General features: G+C 42.3%; 2 protein-coding genes across 3 annotated transcripts; both read right to left on the reverse strand.

The window, feature by feature from the left end:
* Positions 1-406: 406 nt before the first annotated feature.
* Positions 407-5,305, reverse strand: mvda (mevalonate (diphospho) decarboxylase a). The gene is made up of 10 exons (XM_064313402.1): positions 5,060-5,305; positions 4,744-4,814; positions 4,471-4,585; positions 4,052-4,198; positions 3,643-3,842; positions 2,889-2,963; positions 2,532-2,750; positions 1,988-2,103; positions 1,295-1,403; positions 407-747 (listed from the first exon to the last, which is right to left on the reverse strand). Exons 1-10 carry the CDS (start codon positions 5,133-5,135, stop codon positions 667-669), a joined length of 1,209 nt encoding a protein of 402 aa, XP_064169472.1. The 5' UTR covers positions 5,136-5,305; the 3' UTR covers positions 407-666.
* Positions 5,306-7,110: 1,805 nt separating this feature from the next.
* On the reverse strand, positions 7,111-11,193 carry pdcd5 (programmed cell death 5). Of its 2 annotated transcripts, none has more exons than XM_064313408.1 (6): positions 11,003-11,193; positions 9,304-9,347; positions 8,483-8,544; positions 8,276-8,367; positions 7,981-8,052; positions 7,111-7,609 (listed from the first exon to the last, which is right to left on the reverse strand). In XM_064313408.1, the coding sequence occupies exons 1-6, from the start codon at positions 11,066-11,068 to the stop codon at positions 7,559-7,561; spliced, it is 387 nt and encodes a 128-aa protein (XP_064169478.1). In that variant the 5' UTR covers positions 11,069-11,193; the 3' UTR covers positions 7,111-7,558. The 2 variants fall into 2 exon arrangements, with proteins under 2 accessions (XP_064169478.1, XP_064169479.1); XM_064313409.1 differs by lacking the exon at positions 11,003-11,193 and adding an exon at positions 10,184-10,482.
* Positions 11,194-11,465: the final 272 nt, after the last annotated feature.

Raw genomic sequence — 11,465 nt, forward strand, 5'->3', positions numbered from 1 at the left:
TATGTTTCACAAGCAGGTTCAGATCTATTAGTCCCTTTGGTAATACACCTGAAAAAATGCAACTAAGTGTGTAAGAATCAAAATTGCACCTTTCATAGTGCATCTTGGCAGTTTACTTCATTAGGCAGTCATGTGGAGTCTGCTTGCACCATCCTGCATTTAAAGTGCAGCATGGAGCTCCTGCCCTGATTCAACCAACCTCCAATCATACTTAAATCAGTGAGTACCAAACATTAATCTCTGAGTTTATTCTCAAACGGACAAGTGACAACAAAATAAATGTGCAATTATTCAACTTTATACAATGGAATAAATGTACTAATTATTAACTGTACATTTTATACATTATTACATATTAAACCTGGCCTACTTTTAGTAAAATATTTGTGAAAATAGAACAAGTAGATAATTCCAAAATAATTTTATTACAAGATTTCTACAGTCATTCTTTATATGCTCTAGAAGGAATACAAACAGCAATAATGAATTACAGCAGCACCTGCAATAAATGAATATAGACAAAAGGTCTTTTTTTTGCTCAGTTGTTGGAATCATAAAAAATGCTTTTCATTTGTATGCTTTTACCCTTCACTTAGAAGTGTGTTTTTCCCGTTCAGAAGGGGCCATATTCCAAAAAATGTATTATTTCACAGAGACAATTTTTGCTCAGGCACTCTTCTTGGGCAGCCCATCAGAACCGAGCAGGTGAAGGCTGGGGTCTTCCACCATCTGAGGGCCTGGGCCAGCCTATGGATCATACAAGTGTAGTATAGTGGGTAAGGCGCTGGTCTTGTAACCTAAAGGTCACAGGTTTGATTCCCGGGTAGGACACTGCTGTTGTACCCTTGGAGCAAGGTACTTAACCTGCAATTCAGCTGTATAAATGGATGCAGTGGATGTAAAAAGTTGTCTAAGTCGCTCTGGATAGCATCTGCTAAATGCCTGTAATGTAATGTAATGCAAGTAGCACTGGTTCAGAGTCATAGTTGTAGTTGGCGCTTAAGATAGCTAGATGCTGAAATGTTTGTCTTCGGCTTGCTTTTTCTTTTTCAATGTTTCACTAGAGCACTGTCTGCAAAAGTTCAGTAATAAATTATCTTTCCTTGACCTCTGTGTCTTATTTTTGCAGTCTGTTGGCAGTTCCCACACCAAACATTTGAACTATCCAGCCTTTTTCCATTACAAGACAGAACAGAATACAGTGTCCCTCAACAACATAACAGTGACATCCAATACATTTTTATAAACTAAATTTATGACTAGACACAAAACCCATATCCTCACACTGTCTCACCTTGGTGCTGATGATGTAGCTGATTCCCTTGGAAAGGGGATTCATCCCAATTGAACTTTTCAGTTCCTCAGACAAGGACACTGGGCTCACAGACAGACCTCTTAAGAACCTGTGGTGAAAACAGCAATGGTCAGCATCGGTACAACAGGACAGACGCTGGTTTGGTGTACATAAAATAGTTACACTTTTGAAAACACAAATGGCTTTCATCTGAATCAAAGGCTGGCATTGCTGTATCTGATTATATATAATTATATATTGATTTTAGATTTGACTGACCGCAAACCTGACCCTGCACATCATAATAATAGCATGTTGATATCAAATCACTGGGACACCAAAAACATCTGTGGCTCCCTGAATCTTGCTTATACCTGATTTAAAAAAACAGAACTGAACCACTGACACATTGAGTTGTTACAATAAATCGGGCTTGTGTGTATTACTTTTTAACCAGGACTTCCAGATTGCACAGTCCAATTATACTACACCAGGGCTGTGCAACCCTGTTCCTATGCCATATTAGGGTTGAAATGAAAACCTACAGGATGATTACAAGATCTCCAGGAACAGGGTTGGTCTGCCCTGTGCTACACTGGAGACCATGTATTAGCAGGATTATTTCTAACTGAGAGACAATATTTTAATCAGACAGACCACATTTACAGCTGATATAGACGAGTGAGGACTCACTGTCCGCCGTTGGTTTCTGGAGGAAAGAAGTGCTTGACCGCCTGCACAAACTCGGCCACGTGCTGCTCCAGAGTGTAAATGACCGCGTTGGGACCTGCGTCGAAGGTATATGCCACCTGGGGAAAACAGCCAGGATGCTTCAGATAAACAAGGACACGGGTACAGGATCACGTGTCTGCTGCAGAGCAGACCTTAAAAACAGCCCCAATTCACTTCTGTCCATGGGAGTGCTGAGCAGTGGGTGCTAAGTATTTTGGTATAATTTTGCTGGTGAATAAATAAATTCTTAGGGCTGACACTCAAATTACAAGGCCAGAAATAAAACATGTAAAAACTGCAACTTTATAAATTTATTTAATTGGTTTGTTTGCTAACAAGTACATTTGCAAACAAATTTCCCAAGATTTCTTGCAAACCACACAATATGTGGAATGAAAATTAGGAAAACATAATTAGATGCATGTGGCTAAAGAAAGATATATAAGAATATGTGCTATCACATCCCTTCTGACTGCTTCGTCTCCTCCCCAGACGTGGCCCTCACCCGCGTCTCCCCGTAATGCTGATTGTAGCGGTGAACAAGGTTGATGACGCTCCGCGACACGTCACTGAGGTAGAAGATGGGCGGGTAGGTGTCCATGCAGGTGGCGTGGAACTGGTTGCTGTCCTTCATGGTCAGCTCCCCGAACGCCGCGAAGTCCCGCCGCCGGACAGCACCGACCATCTCCTCCATCCTCCCCGGGACCAGGGAGTCCGCTCGGTGCTAACGTGGCAGAGGGGACAGAAACGGCTTCAGCGTCGCTACCTAAAATAAACACTCCGTGTTCCTTACTAGTGCAAACAGCTGCCGTCATCGTTCCCTCTTTAATCACACGACTGCACGACGGCAGCGTGACCCTACCTTCAGCAGAGGACTGGTCTCCACGCTGGTCTGCATACCTGCGGTGCTTCCCACAGGCTTACGCTCTGCACTCACCTGAAAGAAAGCAAGAATACACATACGGCAGCACCTGTGACTGTACATAATGCAATACCACACACACAGAGCAGTTATGCAGCCAGGAATGGCTGCTGCTTTTGATCTATTGTTTTGTCTGTTCACTATTCCCTGTACCCGAGGGCTTATTTTTTCTATGGCGACACTGCATGCAGACTTAGTCACAGGACATAAAATGTATAGCTTTCTGCCTTCTCCAGAGCTCAGTGGCTAACACCCCACAACAGGAGAAACCCCAATATGCCCCAATGTCACCAGCCGACATTGTCACAGTTAATTTAATTCCTGTTGATTCAGAATGAGCACAATGCTGAATTGTGTCTGTTGATTTCAGAATGTGCACAATGCTGAATTGTGTCTGTTGATTCAGGAATGTGCACAATGCTGACCATTCTGCATGGTGATTCCATTATGAAAAATGACTGACTCTGCACTTGGGAGATGCAGGAACAGACGCACGGAGGTAAACGTTCCAGGGGTGTAGCACCAAATTCTGGGCCCTATACATAAGCAGTCTCTGTGGGCCGCCTTCCTCTCTTGATCCATGTCTCTCACGCATCATTCCAGGCTTTTCGAGGGCCCTCCCCCCATTCGGGCCCTGGGTAGTCAGTCCCACTTCCCCCCCCCCCCCACTACGATGCCCCTGAACGGCGCTCACCACCAGGATGAGTACCCGGAGCTCTGGCCAGTGCGACTCCGGCTCCACCTGCTCTGCCACGCTGTCCTTCCCGTCCTCCTGCTCCCCCATGCGCCACTGCACGAAGCCCCCGTACATGCTGCGGCAGGCGCTGCCCGACCCCTGCCGCGCCACCTCCGACAGCTCGCCCTCCACGCCCAGCAGTCGCGACAGCGTGTACACTGTGGGGGGAGGGGGTGGGGGGGCAAACAGAAAAACAGACGTGCATAGACTGTGCTGTAATACAGTTCCACAAAGATCGAGTTTTTTTGTATAGAACTAATAGAATTCAATGGCCATTTGGCCTACCCTCAGTCTGACCATTAGGCTAACCAGAGAAACAGCGGAACCTGTTGGGTGAGACCACAGTCATAATATAACTTCTACTCACCCAGGCAGGCGTACCCGGCAGCCGAGGACGCCAGTCCCGCTGCAGTGGGGAAGTTGTTGACTGAGCAGATGTGGACCCTGTGGGAGCAGGCGAGCGCATCTGCGCCGGCGTCCCCATCACAGCGTCTCTTCCGGGCAAGCCGTCGGACTGAGGGGGAAAACACATAAAATGGCGATTTGTGGTCGTTGTTCTGATCGCAGACTAGCCTAATGTAATTTCACTTTACAGCCAGTTTAAGGGGGGGAAAAAGACAACATCCTGGTGACTTCTTCAACATCTGCCAAAAGGTACAGATGAGAGAGTATTTTTAAGCACTGCAAAGCTATGGTGAAGGAAATGCATTTAATGCAATAACTACAAACGACAAAAGACAAGTTGTACTTCTGCTGATTTAATGCACGTGTCAGGTTTTCACTCACGTTCTCTGAGACAGGACTGTAATCTGGGCTGGTTGATATCGTCTTCCTTCCCATTGAGCCATATTCGATCCTCCTTAAAACTGCTGCTGCACGCAACTGTTGTGGTTGTTTTCAGCTGAAACATAAAGGAAGATATCCGAGTTAAGGCATAAGAAGCATTGCATAGCTAACGTTACCCGTCTTTGAGCCCCATATGATTAAAATGATGTGCATGTGCAACCTTTCATTACGGTAGACCGTAATGCAGGCTGGGTATTTTTAACATTTGTTTACCTGGTCTTGATGCAGCGTGACACTAAGAGACGAATTGATTGGCAGAATCAAATCTTCATCCCTCTTCCCCCCTAAGAATACAACAGACAATTTAGTTCAGTTATTCTCACAGATGCAACTCAGTCGACGTGGTCAGCTGTTTCGTGCTAGTTATACACTATTTGAAATGTTCTGCTATCATTTGTTGCGCAGAAGATTAAAACGAATGTTTACATTACGTATCTTGCGATTCTCATACATGAATATACCTCCATAGCTATAGTTTTATGCTCGTCAAAGAAAAAAGCCAGCAAATTGCGCACGTACTCGTACTCACAGTATTTAATGACAGCGATGTTCACAGGCGCAGTGCATGTCACCAATGTAATTTTGTGGACTTTATCTTCGGGCATGCTTCTTCTGGCTAAATTCCTCTTTCTCCAAACCAAAAGAAATAAGCACTTTTCTAATAGTTCTTACGAATTTAGATATAACGACGCACTCGTGTAAATTCCCTAACCCCAACTTCAAAACACACTCTACTAGTGCTGCTTTTAGCACACGTCCTTAGTAATTGGCCCGTGCACAAGCGGACGGAAGCTTTTCCACCAATGGCACTTGTTTCTACGCCCCCTCACTAGCTTGTATCCAATGGGAGTGATCAGACCATGATCACACGAAATAAGGTCAGGTTCATGCGCACGCTCACTCAGCCACTTGCAAAGCAAACCTTTCGAGCAGACGTCCGCGACCCTGGTTACGATCACGTCACAGGGGTAGATGGAGCGATCGGCACCGAACGGGCTGTTTTATTTACCAGGCACTGCGTGTCCTGAATGAATTATTTTTTCACACGAATAATTTCACAAAAATCGGTCAACATGATGAGAATATCGCAATATTAAAAACCAGATCAGTGGATCCACCCAGCATTTCCTTGTGACAAACACATTTCAAACGTAAGGATTCTTAACAATGTATTCAAAAGTACGTCCTCAAATGTCTGATTTGTACAACGATATTTCAAAAACCACAAAAAGTCTCTTTTTAGTTACTTTACACCTGTCTTCGATCACTTTCAGAATAAGTGGCCTTTTCTATTTAAGCACAATGAAGTGTAGACAAGAATACAAAAGCTACTGAATAGGCAACGCGTGAAGAAACATTTCAATCATATTATTCTTGTAAATATATGTTAAACACAAGCTGCCATTGACAGTGCACTTGTAATTTACATACTCTTTTGGGTGATTGTTCTGATGATCTCAAGCTTCAAACATGAAAAACTAAACTGAAACATTAGAGCAGTTTGGGTCCTTCTATACTTCCACATGATTTTATCCCTCACCAACCACAGCTTAAAATCTGTACACATTGTTTTAGTAGCCTTTTATTTCAGCACCTCAAATATGTAGCACCCACCTGGGTGACGTACAGCAGTGCTTTTGCAGCAGTGAACTCGCTAATCTTCAGCTGTCATGCACAGGAATTGATTAAAACACTTTAAAAGGCGGTTAATTTATACCCTGGTGTGATGATCATCACTTCATTCTAAATGTAAAGAAAACATCTGGTCCCAAATTTGGAGGGTGACAACTCACCTGTGGTTATCTAAAGGTTGGTTTCTACAAATATTGGTTGTAACGTGCTGGAGTATCCAGTTAGACAAATGATCAGATGAACTGCATTTATATAGTGCTTTTATCCAAAGGGCTTTACAATTGATGCCTCTCATTCACCCATTCACACTCACACTCACACACCAATGGTGAAAGGCTGCCATGTAAGGTACCAATCAACTCATTGGGAGCAATTAGGGGTTAGGTGTCTTGCTCAGGGACACTTCGACACGCTCCGGGTAGGGGATCGAACCGGCAACCCTCTGACTGCTAGTCAACCGCTCTTACCTTCTGAGCTTTGTTGCCCCTGTACAAAATAAATTACCGGAATAATTAGATTATAAAGGGGAGAGGTTGGTATGAAAGCCTGAATTAGCTTTCCAAGAACAGGGTTCCCCACTGGTGAAATTGGGTTTTGATAGATGACGTTCTTAATACAGCTCTCAACAGGGTATCATACAAATGAATCACAAAGACTAATGGATGCTGACAGTCAAAAGACAGCCTTTGTAATAGACTAGTAATAGAATAGACTGGATCAGGATTAAACAAAAAATACATACCTTTCTGTTATCTTAATCAGGTATATTCAAGTTTTAAGTTTCACAACAGCAATCAAGTTTTATTTAAGTATAATTTAAAAATAGCATGCTGCTTACAAATCTAAAAAATACTATAATATAAATATCTTCCAGCAACGCAATATCTTCCAAAAAAAGCCCTATACAGAAATGCAACCTGCGGCAATTAAAGTAAACTAGGGAATCTCTTGGTATTTTAAGGCATTTTATTATGTAAACTGTTGAGGGTACAATTCAGCAGATGGAAAGAAAAAAAAGGGAAGATGAATAAACACAGATCTGCAAGTACGGAGATGAGAAGAGAGTGCAGGGGCCAGGTTAAATACAACATGCCAATCAATAAATCGGTTACAACGGCCCTGACGCAGTCCCAACTATAAAATACAGCTGCACTCTTATAAGGGGGCGGAGGGGTAGTCAGTTAACCGTTAAGAAAGCTCAAAAAAAAAGGAAAGAAGGGAAAAGTAAAAATGAATCGGTGAGGAGTTCCCTTATTCCTTTACAGCAGAGTTCCGACTTCTCCGTACGCCGTTCCGGGAAAGAAAGGGCCTCTGACCAAAACGTGAAGACGGCTAACGGCAGGCAGCCCGCTCCCCCGTCAGCCTTCACACGGTCCCCTAGTCTTCATCACTCGCGTCAGTCATCTTCATCTTCATCGTCTGAGTCCATCACCTTTCGCCTGTTAAACTGAGCACAGGCACAGACATGGCCCCATCTGGCGTTATTCAGAGGTCCGATAAATGCTCTTCTGAAAGGTAACGTAACGAGTACTAGGAGAGGGTGGCAAACAACACGTATACAAGTGCTGATTAATGGTGCACACACAGTATAGTGCATGTAGTTACTGTTGATTATTTTGAAAAATCCACAGTGAACTTGAGAAAAGGATAAAGTTTGCCTTTGCATTCCTACAAAACACCTTTTTGCTTATGCACTCATTTGCAAGCAACTGAACACTAATAAAGAAACATTAAATCATACGGTGAAGACTAAGCGTGTGGCTGGCACTCCTACCTCTAATGTTGCAAACACAGAAGTCCTGCATTTGTACCACTTACCTTAACGGTCGTCTTCTTTTCCGTCTGCTGACTAACTTTTTCAAGGATCTCTATTAATCCCGATTCTGAAATCTGAATAAATATAATTTGCATCAGCCTTCCCTTCCACCAGCATGATTTTAGAGGTTTCACAATTTTTAACAAGAGGTCGTCTGATAAATCACACCAGCCTTCATCCCACATGAGTAATACAACATGATAAAATATGCCCACAGTCTCAAATATAAAAGATGACAAAAGATATTTCGGTTGTGCAGAAATTACACGGTACTCAAAGTGAGCCCATGTCTCTCACCTTTCCACCAAGCTGACCGTGGCGGGCCATCTGAATGAGGTAATTCTCCACAGCTTTGGCCTTTTCTGGCTTCACCAACGCTAAATTACTCACTGTCACGAAATACACACTTTTAAAGCAACAGCACCATCTAGTGACAAAAAAACAGCACAGCACCAATTCATAACATATAAATGAAATTAAGTCTTTTTTTTTTTTACTACTTACATCTGGCACGAGCAGACTGATCTAAAACTTGCGCTAGAATAGTGTTTCTCATTTCAGCTTCTCTGTAAGAAGAAAGGATTACAGAAAATACACACATTTACAGAACTGAAACATTAACATAAATATTTTATCAGAAGCATGTTTTTCATATGTACGTTCAAGCAAAATTCTACATATCATTGGTTCCATAAGTGCTATGTCTAACAGTAATCAGAAAGTAAAACATGGGACAATCGAAATCTGTGAGCTTGGTACCATACATCTCAGATTTTTCTTAAATTTCATTGAGTGGTACAGGGCATACCAATTTTAAAAACGATAGTGAATTATTTATTTTTCCCAGAATACGTCTGCAGTTGCACGATTGGCCCTAAAACAGTGCTTGCATTTAAGGATCCATGTCTTCCTGAAGGGTGAGGAAAGTTAGAATAAAACTGGTCAGTACACCTTTCATCCTTAACCTCACAAACGTCCGTTTGGGGCTCCGCAAATCCACAAAAACACATTTTTCCTCTCAAAAACCACAAATGAACACAAGTAAAAGTGACACAGTGTAGTAGAGATAAAACGGCTTGGAGCGTAAATGGAGGCCAGTGTGATTTCACTCATCAGGGTCAGTATTTCTCTATGGACTGATTTTCACAAGGTCACATTTCAAAGATGAAATTAACTCTGAAACAAAACTAATAACTAAATGCATCAGTGAATTCATTCATGTATCAAATCCTCAGTCAGATGGGGTACTAATCAACTTTGCATGAAATGGACCCACTAAAAAATAAAACAATCAGTTAATGAAAGTGAGAATAAATCAGCCTGACCTCTGCTTTGCTTCCTGCTGTCCTTGTTGGTCGTTTCCAGGCTCCTGAGAAAAGAGGAAGATTCAGCCATTAGCTCTGTCCTCCTGATAGCCATAATCAGAGTTCAGGACAGGGACGTTTACACGTATTTAGACTTCAGAGCGGAACCCACATTCATTAAGCCTGTCAGAGTAGGAGTGCTGAACTAGGATCAGCTTTCCCTGTCTGTAGCCTAATCTTAATCATTATGAGCCAAACTGAAAAAACTGATCCGAGATCAGCACTCCTTTGAGACACTGTACCTGTACAGGCCCAGGAGATCAAAACGCAAGCAGAGCACCAAGCAAACGCAGCCGTTAGCATTATGGGTCTCTGGTTATCACTATCCCATGCGGGGACACGCAGAACACCAGCACCACAGGCCGGTCCCAGACCCTCTTCTATGCACTTAGAAACAGGCGTTTCTGACAATTTGGTTTATATTTTCAAAATGGGAAATGTGATGAAATGGCAAAATGTCGTAACTTTATGAAATTACGACTCACACAGCCCATAACAATAGTTTTGTTATATGTGGTAAAATGGTCGCACAACAGTTGAGGGTAGAACCACTGACACTGGACACAAACTGCCTCAAGCATGACAGAAACAGCAATCAAATCATAATGCATATTAATACCAGTAAAAATAATAATAAAATAAAAATCATTAAACAGTCATCAAAATATTACATCAAAAGTCTGACCGGCAGCAGTGGGCAAAATAGAAAGAATTTTACGGTTTGACTATAATATTGTTTCAAACTACATCAGAAGCTTTGGGCTAGCGCTTCGTCAGCATCACGGTCGGGTGTAGAACCACCACAGCACAGCAATGGCTCACACAGCCAGGTGTACCTTACCTCGTCCATCGGGCCCCACACAGCCTAAAAAGGACATCGGTCGCTCGTTCAGTGCATCGTTTAACAAATACATTTGTGTCGTGAGGACTATATGTTGTCACTCATTTGAACTTGGCCTTATGTAGGGTGCATCATACGGTTGGGTCGTGGGTGTGGTAATTTATGATGTATAGTCTAGTAGCCAAGTCCTTATCTAAAGGCGCTCACTTAATCTAACCACAAATTAAAGACAATTAGCCATGAATTTCCGTCCACACGTTGGCGAGCAAGACCCTTTGTGCAAAGAGTCAATGCACAGATATCCTTCAGCTAACAGCCAACATTTTCTGGCGCTGAGGCTAGCCCTGCCTAGATTAAAAATGTAACACTACATAAAGACACCAAATAAGGACAAGACAATCTCACATTGTCTTTTCGCTTGCAAGTAATCAAAAACGAATTTACTCATCAAAAACCTGGTCAGCGCCTGCTAATTAAAAATACTATGAAGCTTGGCAGATGGACAAGCTAGATGATTTGCACTTCGTTGCTTAACCAACGGTAGTTACGCTATCCACAACACTGCCTGTAACGTTGGCACGAACGTGTGTTCGATTTTCAGTTTAGATTAGATATCCTTGCTTTTCGCTAACAACAGAACATAGCTTGATAGTTACATGCCTATGGGCTTCTCCATCAGCATGCCTATATATAGACAACATTGGCTATATGAACGGCGCCTTTCCATAGAACGAACAGGTAGCGAACCCTGGCAAGACAGCTAACGTTAGCTTTGTTAAATCTGCGTCCACTTGTCATAATCTCGTGTTGTCGCCTTACCCCATGTTTTGCCTGAAGTTCGGCCATACGTTGCCGTCTAATAGCCTCGAGCTCGTCGTCTGCCATTTTTCTGCAAGTGGTTGGTTAGGTAGCTAGGTCTTAGGAGAAAATCTAATTTCAATAGCAAAAAGTAACGCATGGAAGGGAAGGCCCACTCCAGGACGAGTTAATCACTTTCAGAATAATCAGACCCACATACAGGAAAAGCAATCGATGCATTACAGGATAGCCGATAAAATAGATGCTAGATTTTTTTTTTAATTATTGAAAATAGGAGTAGTCTGATTGAAACAAACAAAAAACTGATTTGGATTTTCTCAAAATGAATATATTAACGACAGAATACTTCATCTTAAATCTAATCATGAGGAAACATGCAAAAATATTCTTTTTGACAAACAACTTCAATACTTAATTGTATAGTCTTAATATAGACTTTTATATATTTGAGGAATCAATTTAA

This window comes from Anguilla rostrata, chromosome 16, assembly GCF_018555375.3.
Source record: "Anguilla rostrata isolate EN2019 chromosome 16, ASM1855537v3, whole genome shotgun sequence".
Taxonomy (NCBI): domain Eukaryota; kingdom Metazoa; phylum Chordata; class Actinopteri; order Anguilliformes; family Anguillidae; genus Anguilla; species Anguilla rostrata.